At 35.6% G+C, this 15953-nt stretch overlaps 1 protein-coding gene across 2 annotated transcripts; it reads left to right on the plus strand.

The window, feature by feature from the left end:
• Positions 1-7679: 7679 nt before the first annotated feature.
• Positions 7680-15267, plus strand: LOC753610 (aqualysin-1-like). Of its 2 annotated transcripts, none has more exons than XM_030996914.1 (10): positions 7680-7800; positions 8014-8126; positions 8966-9088; positions 10030-10156; positions 10654-10763; positions 11087-11225; positions 12140-12330; positions 13450-13621; positions 14011-14121; positions 14941-15267. In XM_030996914.1, the coding sequence occupies exons 1-9, from the start codon at positions 7695-7697 to the stop codon at positions 14115-14117; spliced, it is 1188 nt and encodes a 395-aa protein (XP_030852774.1). In that variant the 5' UTR covers positions 7680-7694; the 3' UTR covers positions 14118-14121; positions 14941-15267. The 2 variants fall into 2 exon arrangements, with proteins under 2 accessions (XP_030852774.1, XP_030852775.1); XM_030996915.1 differs by having other exon boundaries at positions 14011-14117; positions 14937-15267.
• The last annotated feature ends 686 nt before the right edge of the window (positions 15268-15953 follow it).

Genomic DNA, 15953 nt, shown 5'->3' on the forward strand with positions numbered 1-15953 from the left:
ACCAACAAAAATCCAATGCTGTGGGATATCAACTTGTGAAGGTATTATGTTACCAGTGGGCAAATGCACTAAAAAGCAACCAGAAAAGGTTTATGTAGACAGAAAATGATTATGATCCTGGTGATAGAAACATAGATTTTATGAATATTGATGTCTCCAAACAACATTCATCGTGAAAAACCCATTCCAATAGTCTGTGTAAGGAGATCACAAAAAACATAGTTCTCATTCATAAATGAAAAAAAAATATTGCTTTTGGTTCTTCATCTGACTCTCTTCCTTCTTTAATTAAACCAACTGAATCCTCTTTGTGGGAAACTCAATTCAATGAAACAGAATATCACGCAGATGACAGCGTACTACTCTATTCAAATCCTGATCCTAAATATATTGAGGAAAAGCTCAGTGAACAGCTGTCTACGTGTGTCGATTGGATGACTGATAATAAGCTTTCTTTACACTTGGAAAAAACAGAAAGCATTTTATTTTGTTCTAAAAGTAGTTCTAAAAAGTCATTTGAAATCAAAGTGACACACAATAATCAAGCAATCAAGAGAAAAGAGTCTGTGAAGTACTTTGGCATTGAGTTGGCTTGCGCAATTTCATTTTCATCTTTAGTAGAATCAGTTGTAAAAAAAGCAAATTCTCGTCTGAAATTTTTGTACAGATATCAAAGTCGTATGGATTTAAAAAGCAAGACGTACACTCTGTTTTGCTCTTATTCAATGTTTATTTGACTATGCTAACCCTGCATGGTATAGTAACATAAACAAGTCAGATCAAAAGAAGTTGAAGATTATACAGAACAAAATGGTGAGATTTATCAACTGTTCTGGTCCAAGAACTCATGTTGGCTACAGCGAACTTTCTAAAGCTGGTTTTCTTGAAGTCGACCAAAGATCAAAACAACTCGTATTGCATCACGTGCATAAAATATATCATACTAGGTCGAATCATTATATTCGATCCAACTTCGATCTTGTTACTGACGTACATGATTATAATACAAGAAATACAAGATTCAACTTTAAGTTACCAGAAAGAGTAGGTAGTATTGGAAATTCGTTTTATTACAATGCCATAAAACATTGGAATTCCCTTCCAAATGGTGTAAAAGAAATAGGAAACTATGATCATTTTAAGAGGAAATTAACGGAATACCTAATACTTGACAGTCAGAGAAGAGAAGTGAATGACATGTTATATGATTGAAATTTTTATTCTTCTGTCGGTTCATACTTTTTCATGTTGTATATACTTATGTTTTCGTAGTTATAGAAATTCTACAAATTCATCATTATTTTCCTCTTCTTCCTTCTCCCCTTTTTCTTCATCTCTTCTTCTTTTTCTTCTTGTACTTAATATCATTTCTATCATCAGTTTAATGTTGTTATTATTATTATTATTATCTTTAATAAGTAGTTCTTTTAATTTTCTTATCTGTCTGTAAATATTACTATTTTAACTTATTAATTTTATACATGTCTGTAAGGGACCCCAATGGAAATGAGTTCTCGAGCTTTCGTGGGTTATCCTGTTCAAGCTGACTTATTTTTGATCTGTTATTATTGTATATTGTTGTATGTTGGAAGCTTGTCGAATAAAAATCAATCAATCAATCAATCACTGATGCAAAATTTGGTTCTCAAAATGACACAAAATTTTCTCTTCTGATCTCATACAAACAGTCTATTTCTTAAAAACATATCGTCGGTGGGGTGACAAAACCTTGTATCTCAAAAATCATGAATTTTCAGGAGAGCGAAAAAAACTTTCCTGTCTCAACAGATTTAGTGCTGTGACACCGTCCTTTGTGTGGAATTTGTGAAAAAAACCGAGACAGGAGGCGTTCCATGGATTTATCAGGTGGTGTCGTAGGCCATCAGGTACAAAATGATGCAAACAAATCAAAATCTCAAAAAATTGATATACGAGGTTTTGTCACCCCACCGACGATAATATAAAACTTACTTTTCAACTACCAAACAACAAACTTCCATTATCTCCTTCTTCACCCAGATATACTTATCATACCAAATACGCTCTAAAATATAAGCATAATATTCCCCTAAGGCCCTGACCAGAGCACTATTACTTTACTTTAGTATAATTATGTCATGTTTAGTTTAAAGAGCCTATCCACAACAAGCTCTGCTTTTCCATAGGCTCCGCCACTTTATCACTTAAGTTAAACTTAATGGACAATATTTTGAATAGTGTGTACCGGTATTGTATGTACATGTATAAAATAATCATTTTCAATATGTTGTTACGCTCTTTGTAAAATGAGATATTGTGGAAACCAAAAGACTATCTATTTATCTATCTAACCAGTCTTAGAAGGTGCATTATTATTGGAAAGGTGTTATAAACAAAACTTCAAACTTAATAACATTCTTAACCTTCAAAGACACCTTAACTATATTATGCCTGTTACGTTTGAATACAATACAGCCTACATCAGCTTTTCAATGAAACAAAAATAAGTTGTGACATAAAAATCTTTCTTCAAAATATCGAACTGGAGTATTCTGTTGTATTGCTTGTTTATGTACTTACAAAGAGCTTATTTTCAAGAGGCACTAGATCCATGTGTGTAACTTAAGAAAAAACTCTTTGTTTACCCGATTTTATTTCAGGTGTCTATGGAAAATTGTTATTAAAAGATGCATGTGTTCATAATTTCTCTCGTAATTTAGGTTAATAATTTTGTTCAAGGTAAATAGAGGAAAATGTATATTATTATCTCCATTTGCTATCAAAAGAAATTGCTCCTTTCGGAAAATAGCTCTTCAAACGTTTTACATGTTATAGAGAAACTGATATAAATTAACAGAGAAATGGATGAAATCAATAAAACAAAGTAGATACTGAGTATGAATCAGGGAACAAACTGAAAGTTTCGTCTCCTACATGCTGCCATTTGGACAAAACCGTCTTTCTCTTTTCTTTCTACCTTTTCTCTTCCCCCTTTCTTATTCTTCTGCCCGTTTCTTCCCCTTTTCCCCTTTTCCCCTTTTCCCAGGTAGCAAGCCCAAATGGGGCCCATATGGGGATGATCTGGGTCACTTGTGCCATCTGGGCTAAATGGAACCCATATATGTCTCCCATACTTGAGGCCAATATTTAGTAACCATATGTAAACTATGTGGGCCAGCCCTTATGGGTCCCAGATGGGAATGAGCTGGGCGTATTCATATGGTTAGAATATGAATATGCCCATATGGGTAACACATGGGAAAAATCTGGGTTAACCCACGTGGGATATATCTGGGTTAACCAATATGGGTACCTGATGGGATTAAGCTGGGCATACCCATTTGGGCCCACTTTGGTATGGGTCCCATCTGGGTCCCATCTGTCTTATATGAGTTTACCCATATGGGTCCCATATGCTTATTGGGTGCAGATGCCTTAGGTCCCCAGATGGTTTTCCATATGTGGGTCCCACATGGGCTTGCTACCTGGGTTATTATCATCTCTGTCTCTCATTATCTTTCTCTCTCCCACTCTCTACCTCTTTTTTGCACTTTTGCGCTTCGCGCAGCACATTTAGCATTTATTCTAACATATTTGGTTTTCTGGACAACTTCGATTGGTTGATCATTCAAAATGTAAGCGGGCGAGTCAACCCTTTTGCGCGCTGCGCATAATCTCATCACTTTTGTTTTGGAGATATTTAGAGACATACGGTTAAATAAGCACAATTAGAGACTTTAGTGAGATCGTTTTGCAAGGTAATTGAATCAACAATTGATCTTATTGGCCTAAATATGATAGTGTCATCGGCGAACAACACAATAGAAGAGTCAACTAAGGATGTCAAGTCGTTTATAAACATGTTGAACAAAAGCGGTCCAATCACACTCCCTTGGGGGACACCAGATGGAACTCTAGCCTATTCAGAGATAGCACCTCTATAGATTACTCTTTGGCGGCGACTGCAGAGTAGTGACTTTATCCAGTGCCAGAGATTAACACTGATGTTTAACTGAATGGCTAACTTCTACAACAACACATCAGGAGGCAGTTTATCGAAGGGTATTACATCGACCGGGCAAGATTTAGGACCTTCCAAACACTTCAGCCATTCATGTGTGAGACGTAATACTTGGGTGACACACGACTTTCCTTTCCTAAACCGTGTCGGGAGGTGTTGATTGGACATGAGGAATCAAGATGAGATTCTATTTTGGAAACTATCAGCGATTCCATGATTTTACTGCCAACTGAAGTAAGAGCCACTGGACGATAGTTAAACAGAGATGATTTATCACCAGATTTAAACACGGGTGTAACATTGGCAGATTTCCACACGGTTGGGAATTTACCAAGACCTAGTGATACATAATAGATACGCTGGAGGATGGGAGCTGTCGCAACGGCAGTATGTTTCAGCAAGGACGGAGAGAGACTATCTGGACCAGGGGCTTTCTTTTCCCGGAGAGAAAGTAGTTGGCGGTAGACATCACTTACACAGATATCAAAATTATGCAGCTGGTTAATTGGGAAGTCACACTTCTCAGGTTGACATGGAACTCCCTGGGGATCATTAAAGGAGGTTTGAAAAGCTGCAAGAAATTCGGATAGCTGTATAGGTGTCCTGGTACGCTGCAAGTGGTGTATCTATATGCATGGGGGCCGGCAATTAGGGGCACCTTCCCAATCTCCCAAACAGAAAGTGAAGAATGAGGAATAAGGGGGATGGGATCACAGCGTAAAGGAGATGGATGACTGATTAAGGGAGAGGGGTGTAATGTAAAGGAAGAGTATAATAACAGGAATTTGGGATCAGGATCGAGGTGATTGAGCTAGCTGCAGTCGGTAAAGCGTCTGCGTGTCGAACTAAAGATCGAGAAAACTTAAGAAAGAATGTGACAATTAGAAATACTTTTTTAAAGGTCGGGTGACATCAATATCTTGGTTGATTCCAGTTTATGTGCAGGGCTGCCTACAACTCATATTTTGTTATTCAAACATCTAAATATATTTCATAGATATTTAAACATTTGTTTAAATAATTTTATCAGACCTGCTAAGCTCTACACTAAAAACATACTCCATATCTAATTCATCTTGTGACATCATCTGTTGATCATTAGTGAGCTAACAAGAGACAGTGGTATGCTACTTCCCCCAACTCAGCACATGCTTAAAAAATAAAAAAAAATACCTCCACATTTCATTTTATTGTGACGTAGCACGTCTGACATACGCTTTGTTCAGACGGGGGCTTCCTGGATCCGCCCTTGAAGTGGTGGCGCCCGCACTAGTCAACCTCAACCCACCTTCCGCATCCAAACCGTGCGAAATCTAATTCTCATTTTCGCCCATGTAAACAAAGTACTGTAAGTTCTGCGGTACTAACACAAACCCCCTAATCGTACAACCCACGCAATGAAATTATGTCGAAATGTGGGAATAAGCAAATGAAATGATTTAAACGAGGACATAAGATCAAGTTCAACTTTGTCAACATTTAAAGTTATGTGCAAAAGGGAACTATTTTTTAAATTGTAAAACTGGATATGACAACCGTAAGTTTTCATCTCATGTTTCGCATTTTTCATGTGCTTCCACTTCTTCTTCTTTTTCATTCCACTTTTTCTTTTTAATATTCTTTTCTCTTCTCCTCCTCTCCATCTCTTTCTCTCTCTCTCTCTCTCTCTCTCTCTTTAGAATATGCTTTAAAGTGCATTTTTGTGTCTGAGTATGTGAGTAAGACTGAATGTGTTTGCAAAATATTTGAAACTGTTTTGTAATTGTATGTTAATGGATCTTTTAAATAGCTTTGCTTCTCAGGGATTCATAACCTGTCATTACAAGTATTGTAATTGTACACGTATCAGTGTGATTGTGAATTGTTTTTAATGATTGGTTGAATACAAAAAATAAAGACCACTGTAGGTCTATTTCCAGGGGTGGCAAAAATCTGTCTTCAAACCTTGTCAAGCCTTCTCCTTAACGAATCTCTGATGAGGAAAATTCATCGATACTGGAATCTTGGAGTTAAAAATTTCCGTTGCCCGAACACGAGATTTCAGTTTCTGAAACTTGACGAGCGAACGAAAAGCAAAATGCTTGATCATGCACTTTTATCAGATTATAAAATTATCATGTTTAAATACGGGATAAAATGGCGTCCCGGAGTAGTTATCATGTTTCATCAACTCAGAACATCTGGTCACCCTGGGCCTACGTGCAAAAAGACAAGAACACTATTAAGCGTTAACCCTTAGCAGCAAACAGTGACTTCTGTCTGTTCTCAAGATATCATAAAAATAATTTCTGCAATATCATTGTCGTATCAATGAAATAAGATAAAGCCGGAAGCTCTGAAAATATACTGAATGTATATCATCACCAGAGGCGTAATTGTACATTTCATAAAGGCAGGGGTACTCGGATTATTTTCTATATTTCAACCAATATCTAGTTGCTCGTTTTACACCCAAATGTTTAAAGTTATTATGATCAATACTCATTGCTATCACCGATGGTAATGGTTTTATTGAAAATTCATTTGCAGCCAGCAGAATGTTGAACATTGTGTAAAAACATAAATATATATTCAAACATAAATCGTATTAAGACATATCACACAGTGAATGGATTTTCTAAATAAATCAGTGTATACCTATATATACAAATTAATAAAATTCGCTTAACAGCTAACAGTTGCTTAAATCTATTCCACAATCATTATAGGGCTGGAGGAAAATATAGAAGGGAGGTAGGGAGGATAATAGTGCAGACAGCACAATAGATCCGGAAAAAGTGTGAGATAGAGAAAGACAGAGGAAGAGAAAGGGAGAGAGGGAGAGAGAAAGATAGACAAAGCGAGAGATAGAGAGAGATATATATAAAAGATAATGCTGAGGATGATAGTGTACATCAGACATATCGAAAATAAGGTAAAAAGTACAATTTCGACAGAGAGAATACTGGTTGTAGATCCATAAATAACATTATATTTTCAATCATTACAAAATTACAAAAGAAGAAATAATTACATTACAATGAAGGCTAGCTGAAGCATGATCATGCATTCTTTAACACATACTTGTTGTCTAAAACAGTTATTTCTAAATATCTAGTGTAAGTGGTAACAATATGGTTTAATTTGATTGAATCTCCATCTTTAATACAGCAATCATCCTAGATCTGTTTTGCAATTCAAGCAAAGTAACTGAGTCGACTTTCAACAGCTGACGAGAAATATAAAACTTATTTAACATAGTTTTCTTTAATATTCAGAACTTTTAATTATCATTTAACAGAAAGGCAATGCGCCATGCAACTACCAAAAGCTGTTAATTCGACTGAATAATAAACCCTATTTTCACAAAAAGTAAGAATTGACTAAATAATAATAAAAATACTTTCTAATCAGATAGTTCTCATGAAAGGAGGGATATACCCGAATTCAGACCTGTATCTACGCCCTTTGACTCGTAAGAATAACAAGAGAGACGAAATAAATAATGAAAATTGGTTGTTTCTATTTAAGGCACTGATAACATATTAATCCAGACAATAGAAATAAAAGTTGCTTGCTATATATAAACTTGTTTTTAATTGCTTGTGTTGAATTTTGATCACGTGGATTTCCAACCTTTGCCCACCACGTTGCGTCATGCGATCCTCGGGAAAGCTCCATGTGTTGCTCTTAAAAGACTTAAATACAGCTCACCATGCCTAGCCAATCATTAGATCTGATCAGTGCTCTACTAGATCATCACTCTGCAGACCAACCGAAGCTTTCTTTTAGATCGTCAATCATCCGAGGCCAAGAATCTGGTAAGTTGTTCATATTTACGGGCCACAATATTTCAGCCGATCTTCAAAGAAAGAGTCAGAATGTTCAGCACATCCAAACTAGGGCTAGACATTTAAATTCCATTAAAAAATAGTAGTGCAGATATCTTCAGATAATTCCCGCCTTTGGTGTAATTGGTTTAGAAGCATTTCTCCATCGGGTATTCACCACTTCTTGTGTCTTTTCTTTTTCAGCCATGATGCGTTTTTTCATTTCCCTTCTCTTGGTGGCTGTTGCCACTGCCGAGCTGGCCCCTCTGTTAGAGAACTCTGAGCCCATCCCAGGAAAGTACATCATCAAGCTGAATGTGAGTATTAAATTATTGTTAACCTCACCACCAGTATCCCGAAACCGAGACAAGAAGAAACTTTAGTTTTGTTCATATAGCAATAGGTTTCGTGGTCAACATCACAACTTAGACATTACAAAGTGAAGGAGACTTCTCTTACTTTCTCACTGATCATCAAGTGTTACCTGACTATAATGAGTTATCTATTCCAAGCTTTGCAGAACTAAAAGATTTCTTCTCACGTTATTTGACCGAAACATCATGTTTTTTAACGTAAATCAAAAAAATCAACACCTAATAATAATTAGTATGGAACAACATAAATGCCCGTTTTCTTTCGTTCGATATTCTTCACATAATATATCAATAAATTGGATTCATAATAGCAATATTTCATTCGGTAAAGTTACCACTATATTACTCCAACGTAGTATGCAATATACTAAGTGAGAAATGAAAAGCCTGTGTTCTTCATTCTTCCAGGAGGCGAGTTGGCTCAGTCGGTTTAAGCATCTGCCTGTCGAACAAAAGGTCGTAGGTTCGAATCCAACCCAGGTAGATGACTGAAGCCTGCTTCCCCCCGTTTCAAAGACGCAGGCTAAAGGTTGAAGTTAAAAAACCCAAGTCCCTCGTATAGGACGTAAATAGAGGCCCCGTGTAGAGGAGACTCTATACCATTGCACACATAAAGCCAAATGCTTACTTCCTCACAATTCCCTTAAAATATATATATTCGCTGTGCCTTTCCAGACAGCAATTCAAGAAAAGTACTCCCTTTGAAACGAAATTAAGTGAAGTAGGAATGGGTAACGCTTTTTTTAAATGACTATATAGATATAAATAACATCTAATTACAGGAAGAATTTGACGTTGATGAAATGGCCGCTACCGTTCGTCTCTCCGGCGGAAAAGTTGGCGCCATTTTCAGAGACGCCATATATGGATTCGCTGCCGAGCTCGAAGATGATATCCTCGATATTGTGAGTAATTCTAGTTTAAGGTTTCAGTTTATCTTCTCTCATGGGCTAACATTTTAACTTGTTGTTCTTAATGTAATTCATGGAAATAGACACAGGTTTTTTTTAATCTCAAGAATAATGGACCGATATTTTCGGATTTTCACCAGCTAAATGTTCTGTGGCAACTGCATGTCCGATGGTTATATTTTATCTGACTCTCAAATACTCAATATATAAATTGTGTTCGCTGCTGCCATGGAAAATAGAAATCACATTTTTTTTTTTTTTTTTTTTTAGAGGGGGCTTAGTGGAGATTTCCCTTGGGCTGAAGGTATTTTATTCAACAGGATGACTCTAAAATGGACTAGCATACTTTCAATAATAGAAGGCAAATTTCACCAGTACCGCTCGATTGGAAACTTTGCAAAAGAGAAATGATACCAAACTAAGCAAATAGTTTTCTTCTTTTTGTTCTAGATATATTTTTTTGCAAAACAATGTTAAAAACGTCTACTGGGAGTGCTCCTTGTAGGTAACACATGTTTTATTGTGTAGTTTCAGAAATTGTATTCTACCAGAGTTTGGGGCACGCTTTTATAAACGTCAGATTGAACATATATTTTTATTTTGTAGGCGTTTCTTATGATTTTTTAAACCCAGACATGAAATTATACGAATCATTTAAAATGCAGTTTCATTGAAAGGAACTCCTACCTTACGTCATAAAAATGCTCCCTATTATTCCCTATAAACCAAATTTGTCAATCTTACTAAAATATTTCGCGTGAATAGATTCTCCTTCCGCTGGTTCTTATGAATTTGATCCTACATTATTAGAACTATACTTGTCCTTTTTTCATTTTGAAATAAAAGCATCTTTTATAAACGCCGACAGCAGCCCTTTTCACCGGAGTAAAGAGCGATAATATATAATGTACGTTTGATATGCATCCTTCACTCAGGTCCGTAGCATTCCCGCCGTTGAGTATGTTGAACAAGATGGTGTCTACCGTACTCAAGTCACATGGGGCCTGGATCGTGTTGACCAAAGAAATCTCCCACTTGACAACAAATATTCATCACATAATGGTAGGAGACAGCACAATTTTCTACAGCATCAGTAATATAAAGAGTCATTGAGGGAATATTTTTCAGACATAAACATTGTTTGAAACGCAAGAGGTACGGCATTACAAACGAATTTAAAAGATACTTACAGTTTCAACAGTTTGAATTGCATCGCTTTTCCGTTTTTATTATGCGTTCGTTTGCGTGTGTGTGTGTGTGTGTGTGTGTGCATTTGTGTGTGTGTGTGCGTGTGTGAATATGTGTGTGTGTGAGTGTGAGTGTGAGTGTGGAAAAGTTAACTACTGGAAGAACGTAGTTTTCATGGCAATTGAATAATCTATCTAACGAACGTTTGGTTTGTTATTATTATTATTGTTATTGTTATTATAAATGAGGATGATGCTACTGATGGTGATGATGATGATGATAATGATGATGATGATGATGAAGATGATGATGATGAAGATGATGATGATGATGATGATGATGATGATGATGATTGTTCATATCTTTCACAGGTAAAGGGAGTGGGAAAACTGTTTATGTGATCGACACAGGCGTAAGGGCGACCCACACTAATTTCGGTGGTCGTGCGAAGCAAGTGGCAAACTATGCTGGTGGGAACAACGTGAGTAAAATGTGTATATATTTGCGATTTCCTTCCTTTCGTGTAGATTATTTAACGTTTTAGCTCGCGATTTTTTTTTTATTTCAATTTGTTATTGAGAAGTATGTTTATATGTATAACTCTAATTACTATGCGAGCGAACCCTGTTTTATCATAATGCTAGATTCAAAACTGACGTTACACGTATACCTATGCAGTAAGTTACATAATTTCAGTTTGGCTGTGAGGGAATAAGCTGTAGCCTCACAAATGTTACATTTGTTTATGAGAGTGGGATATGAAACAAATAGACCTGAAAATAATTGAATTGTTTCGCAAAACAGGAAGATTGCAACGGACATGGAACCCACTGCGCTGGAACGGTCGGCTCCAATACCTACGGTGTGGCCACATCAGTCCAAATCAGGGGAGTCAAGGTTCTGGGCTGCTATGGTACTGGCAGCAACAGTGCTATCATCTCAGGTAAACAAAACAAAAACAACAAAAAACATTAATTTTGTCAGAAAAATGTAATTTACCAAAAAAATAACGATATCTTGATTCTAAAACCCCTGATAATATATATGTTTGTACATGTACTGCCGAGATAGCCTATATGTATTGATGAATTTTCAGTGACATTCTTAAAGAGTATAGCATGTTTCACTGATAGTGGTGGTCTTCAATGAGACCCTGTTTGGTAACAACAAAATGTCATAAAAATCATAAATACATACTCATAACAGTGGAAGAACTAAACAAAGAAGAAAATAAGTATAAATATATATAGAGAGAGAGAGAGAGAGAGAGAGATGTGGAGTTTTTAATGTTGCATATTTGCAATATCGTATTCCATGTATAGATAATCTTGAATTAGGTGAAATATAATCATTACCTTTTAGACACTTTTTGTTTTTAGAAAATGTCATCGTACAGTTTCAGAACCTCATAAACAAAATATAAAGATGATCTTGTGTCAACTCAAAGCCACACATAAGATACCAAACGTTTTAAATATATATTTTCATTGCATATATTGCAAGACAGAACTTGTTTCAAATTGATTTAAAACTGTTATTGGAGACACAAGGCGGGAGCTATGTTTAAAACATTCTGAGATGGCGAAGATAGAGAAGTATATATCATCTCCATTTTTCAATCTCTCTTAAAACTTTTAAGGACAGGCATTTTCCCAGATTGTTCCTGGATGATAACAATTTGGTTTTAATATCCCGATCCAGAATCATCGGTGAAAGTTTTAAAAAGTACCGATTTGGGCGGGGCAGGGTGTAACTGCCAAGCTTACAACACCAATGTCAAAACGTTCATATTTCGTTTTATTGACGCCCGTGTAATGTGTTTTTTCTTCAAATATTGGTTCTAATTCCTTTTCTCAGGGGTGAATTATGTAACCAATATTGCAAAGTCGACTAATAATCTTGTGGCCTCGATGTCTCTTGGAGGAGGCGCTTCAACTTCCCTGGACAACGCCGTCAAGAGCATGATCAACGCAGGAGTTCCAACTGCCGTGGCCGCTGGTAATTCCAACAAGGATGCTTGCACTACTTCTCCAGCTCGTCTTTCCAACGTAAGTTTTACCATTGTCTAAATTATTATTGCATGCTGGCCCTTACAGATCAGGAATTTTATGTTCCTATATTTTATCGTATTAGACTTTTTGATATGTGTAATAAATTACTCATTATTGTGGTTCTAAAAAGGTCTGTAGTGTTTTCCATACATGTCAGTACCAAAAATCTTATGTATATACATATGGTAAATAAACTTTTCCAATTGCCGTCAGTCAGTTTCGTTTCAAACGCACGGACAGAACTCAATATACAATATTGAATAGAGTTGGTATAGCAGTTTCAGTTGTGTTGCCAAACTGAAAGAAAAATAGAAAATTCCCGCATCGAAAGCTTTGGACATATTCACCATGTAGTATGTTTCTTTGTAGAGAAAACCTTTTTGATAACATACATCTAACTGATTATTCATGCAATGCTCATCTCTGATTATTCTTAGTAGGCTCAATGTTAATTGACGTAAACTAAAAGAAAAAAGAGCACTGTTATTTTAATCATCATCATTATCATCTTTATCATAAAAACTATTATGATTATTATTATTACCATAAGTAGTGGCAAAGATGGTAGTAGTACTATCATCATCATCATCGAAACTTGTGCAAACTACTTTTCAGCTAAGTATTCGAGTAATCTTTAATTTCTATTTTGCACACCTATGAACGTTTGATTCCACACTGTGATTTGATTCGTAATGATTCTGTACTTTAATAACTTTAATTTTTCAATCAATGATCCAATTTACTGAACATTTTTACACTTTAAATACTGAGCAATTAGTCCTTGGACTACTACACTTTTCTAGCATTTTCATTATCCTCATCATTATTATTATCATTATTTAAATTGATATTACTTTGATTAGTATTGTCATTGCCATTATCGTCACCCTATTATTATTAATAATAATAATGATTATGATAATAATAATTATAATAATAATAATAATAAAAACAATAATAATCAAGTTTAAGTTCAAGTTCATATTATCGATACTTTTAAAATGTGAAACGACGAATTTCCATTGTTTAATTGACAATAAATATGAAACTTATGAACCTTAACCTTATTCTCAGCAATATTAAAGCTAAAATAAACAAAATACCGTAACATTGCAGGCAATCACTGTTGGAGCTACGACCAACAAAGATAAGCGTTGGTCGTCCTCCAACTACGGAAGCTGCCTAGACATCTTTGCTCCTGGTGCTTCCATCACCTCCACTTGGCATACTGGTAATAGTGCTACCAACACAATCAGCGGGACCTCCATGGCCTGCCCACACGTTGCTGGTATGCATGGATTTTAAATACCGGTTTCTTGTTGTATAACTCCATCACATTAATAAGGACACGCTAGGTAATTATATAACTTCACATGTACATCTATAGGTAAATATTGGTTTGTTTATGTTATCATTTTTGGTTGAATTGCTCTTGTATTTCCATGTATTCCATATTCTGATTCAATCTATGTTAAAACAATTGTGCTCTGTCGATGTTGATTTTCGCATAAAATCGGAAATCCTACATTTCTCCAGCGTATCTCTGGCCACAGACTGCATCTACAGTCATGCTCTAGGAATTTATGGTCTTGAATGTCACTGATCGAGCTGGGGACAGAACTCATGGACATGGTCCATATTATATGTTTTGTTTTATTGACTGTCATATTTTTAAAGGTGCAATTGCTTGCTACGGAAGCAGTTCAAAGATGATGGCAAACACCTCCAACAACAAGATTTCTGACACAGGAAGTGGCAGTCCTAACAAGCTCCTCTACGTCTAGGTGGGTACAATTCTTAATTCTGTTTTCTCTCTCATTCTCGGCATGCTTTATGAATCTAAAGTTTGCGAATGCATTCATGCAGTCCCAATTACCCTACACATCTATTTGGTGGGAGTGTAGACTACACGGATTACACATTAGAATTGTAGCCATTGTACAAATCATAATGATAATAATAATAATAATATTGATAGTACAAGTGAAAATTTACAATAATAACAACAATAATAATGAAATCATATTACTACGAAGATTCATTCTTATACTATTACTGATGTTACCTCTCATTATGATAATAAACATAATAATCGTGACGATAATAATAATTATTATAATGATAATAATAGTTACTATCAAAATAGTGAAAATATTCATGAGTATTTATTAAGCACTATTTCCATCATGCCAAATGCATCAGGCTTTAGAATCGAAAAATGACAACGCTGTTTAGTGTTGAACAAATTATATAGCGAGAATTAATGATGAAGATACAATATGGAAATATACATGTATAACATAAACACAGTACGGACATATCCATGGATATTTAGACACCATATCTAAATATACATAGATAAGTTAAACACATTATGAAAATTGTTTGATTAATGAAACACAGTTTGAACAGGGTTACATGTAATTGAGCAAAGAGTGCAAACATTCATCAAAATAAAATCACATTGTTTTTCGAAAACACCAGCGGTGGTGATCTTGGCATCTTTATCAATATTTTTTGCGAATTATATATTTTACTTACTGTAGTTGTAGATGTTTTTTATAGTATTTTGTAAATTTTCTCCTCTTGATTTTGATTTTCAGGGAGTGACGCTGGCCGGGCCCCCTAGAGCAGAGATAAGAAAATGGAAAGAGAAAACACAAAATTGCGTTTGATTCATTTTTCAAATCATCATGTAATTTTGATTATTCTTGAGACATGTTAATTGGATCCTCGATTACATGTGACAACTTCACATTTTTTTTTTCGCCTTGCCGATGATAACCTCCAAAAGAATGTAACATTCAATTTAATCGTATTGGATAAAAATGCATGTACGTGGTGTATTATTGGTTTTTTAAGTCATTAAACACATTCTAAAACTGCCGTTAAAATATCGAATTCTTTACAGAATAAAATTGCAATTGAACCCTATTTAACTTGTAGAGCTTGCCTTTGTAAAAACATATGTCGTGTTGCGGTGAGTGACAAAACAACAAAATAGGTATTCGTATTCGGGCCGTTTTATCTATCATGAACCATAAGGGAGAATCTGTTTCTTGCTAGCTCGCTTTGATCACTTACAAGAAATCGAAACAGAAAAGACAATAATGGGGTAAGAGGCGCCAACCACCCTGGTTTAAAAAAAAAGATTACCCTGCGCTTATGCTACATATTAAGCTTGACCCCAACCTCACGGTACCCGTTTAACCGAAACCTAGATACAAATGCGTAGGAGAATTCCCGCGTGGAAGAGATGAAGTATCATCAAAATGATAAACGTAATGGTCCGTATTCTCAGAACTCAATTAATGACCCTAGGTCTATGATCACATTTAACAAATGGAAACGTAAACTAACTGTCAACCTTAAATTTTAAGTTGAAATAAGTAACAGATTTTATCACAGAGAAGGCAAGAGAGTTGAAGAGAAAGATGAATGGCCAAATTTTAAATGAAGCGAGTGAGAAGAAGAAATAGTGAACGATACAGGAAGAAAGAGAAAGATGACAAGACCGTGAGCGGAGCAGTTGAAGAGAGGATATATAAAAAGAGAGAGAGAGGGAGACAGAGAGAGAGAGAGAGAGAGAGAGGGGGGGAATGCGGAGGAGTTGGGAAAGG

The sequence above is a fragment of the Strongylocentrotus purpuratus genome, unplaced genomic scaffold (assembly GCF_000002235.5).
Source record: "Strongylocentrotus purpuratus isolate Spur 01 unplaced genomic scaffold, Spur_5.0 spur5_scaffold_3, whole genome shotgun sequence".
Taxonomy (NCBI): Eukaryota; Metazoa; Echinodermata; class Echinoidea; order Camarodonta; family Strongylocentrotidae; genus Strongylocentrotus; species Strongylocentrotus purpuratus.

Excerpts from the sequence above, each read along its gene's own strand:
- LOC753610 (XM_030996914.1), top strand. The coding sequence starts at position 7,695 with ATGCCTAGCCAATCATTAGATCTGATCAGTGCTCTACTAGATCATCAC. Across the intron at positions 10,764-11,086 it reads ACTATGCTGGTGGGAACAAC|GAAGATTGCAACGGACATGG; the intron begins GTGAGTAAAATG and ends TTCGCAAAACAG. Across the intron at positions 12,331-13,449 it reads CTCCAGCTCGTCTTTCCAAC|GCAATCACTGTTGGAGCTAC; the intron begins GTAAGTTTTACC and ends GTAACATTGCAG.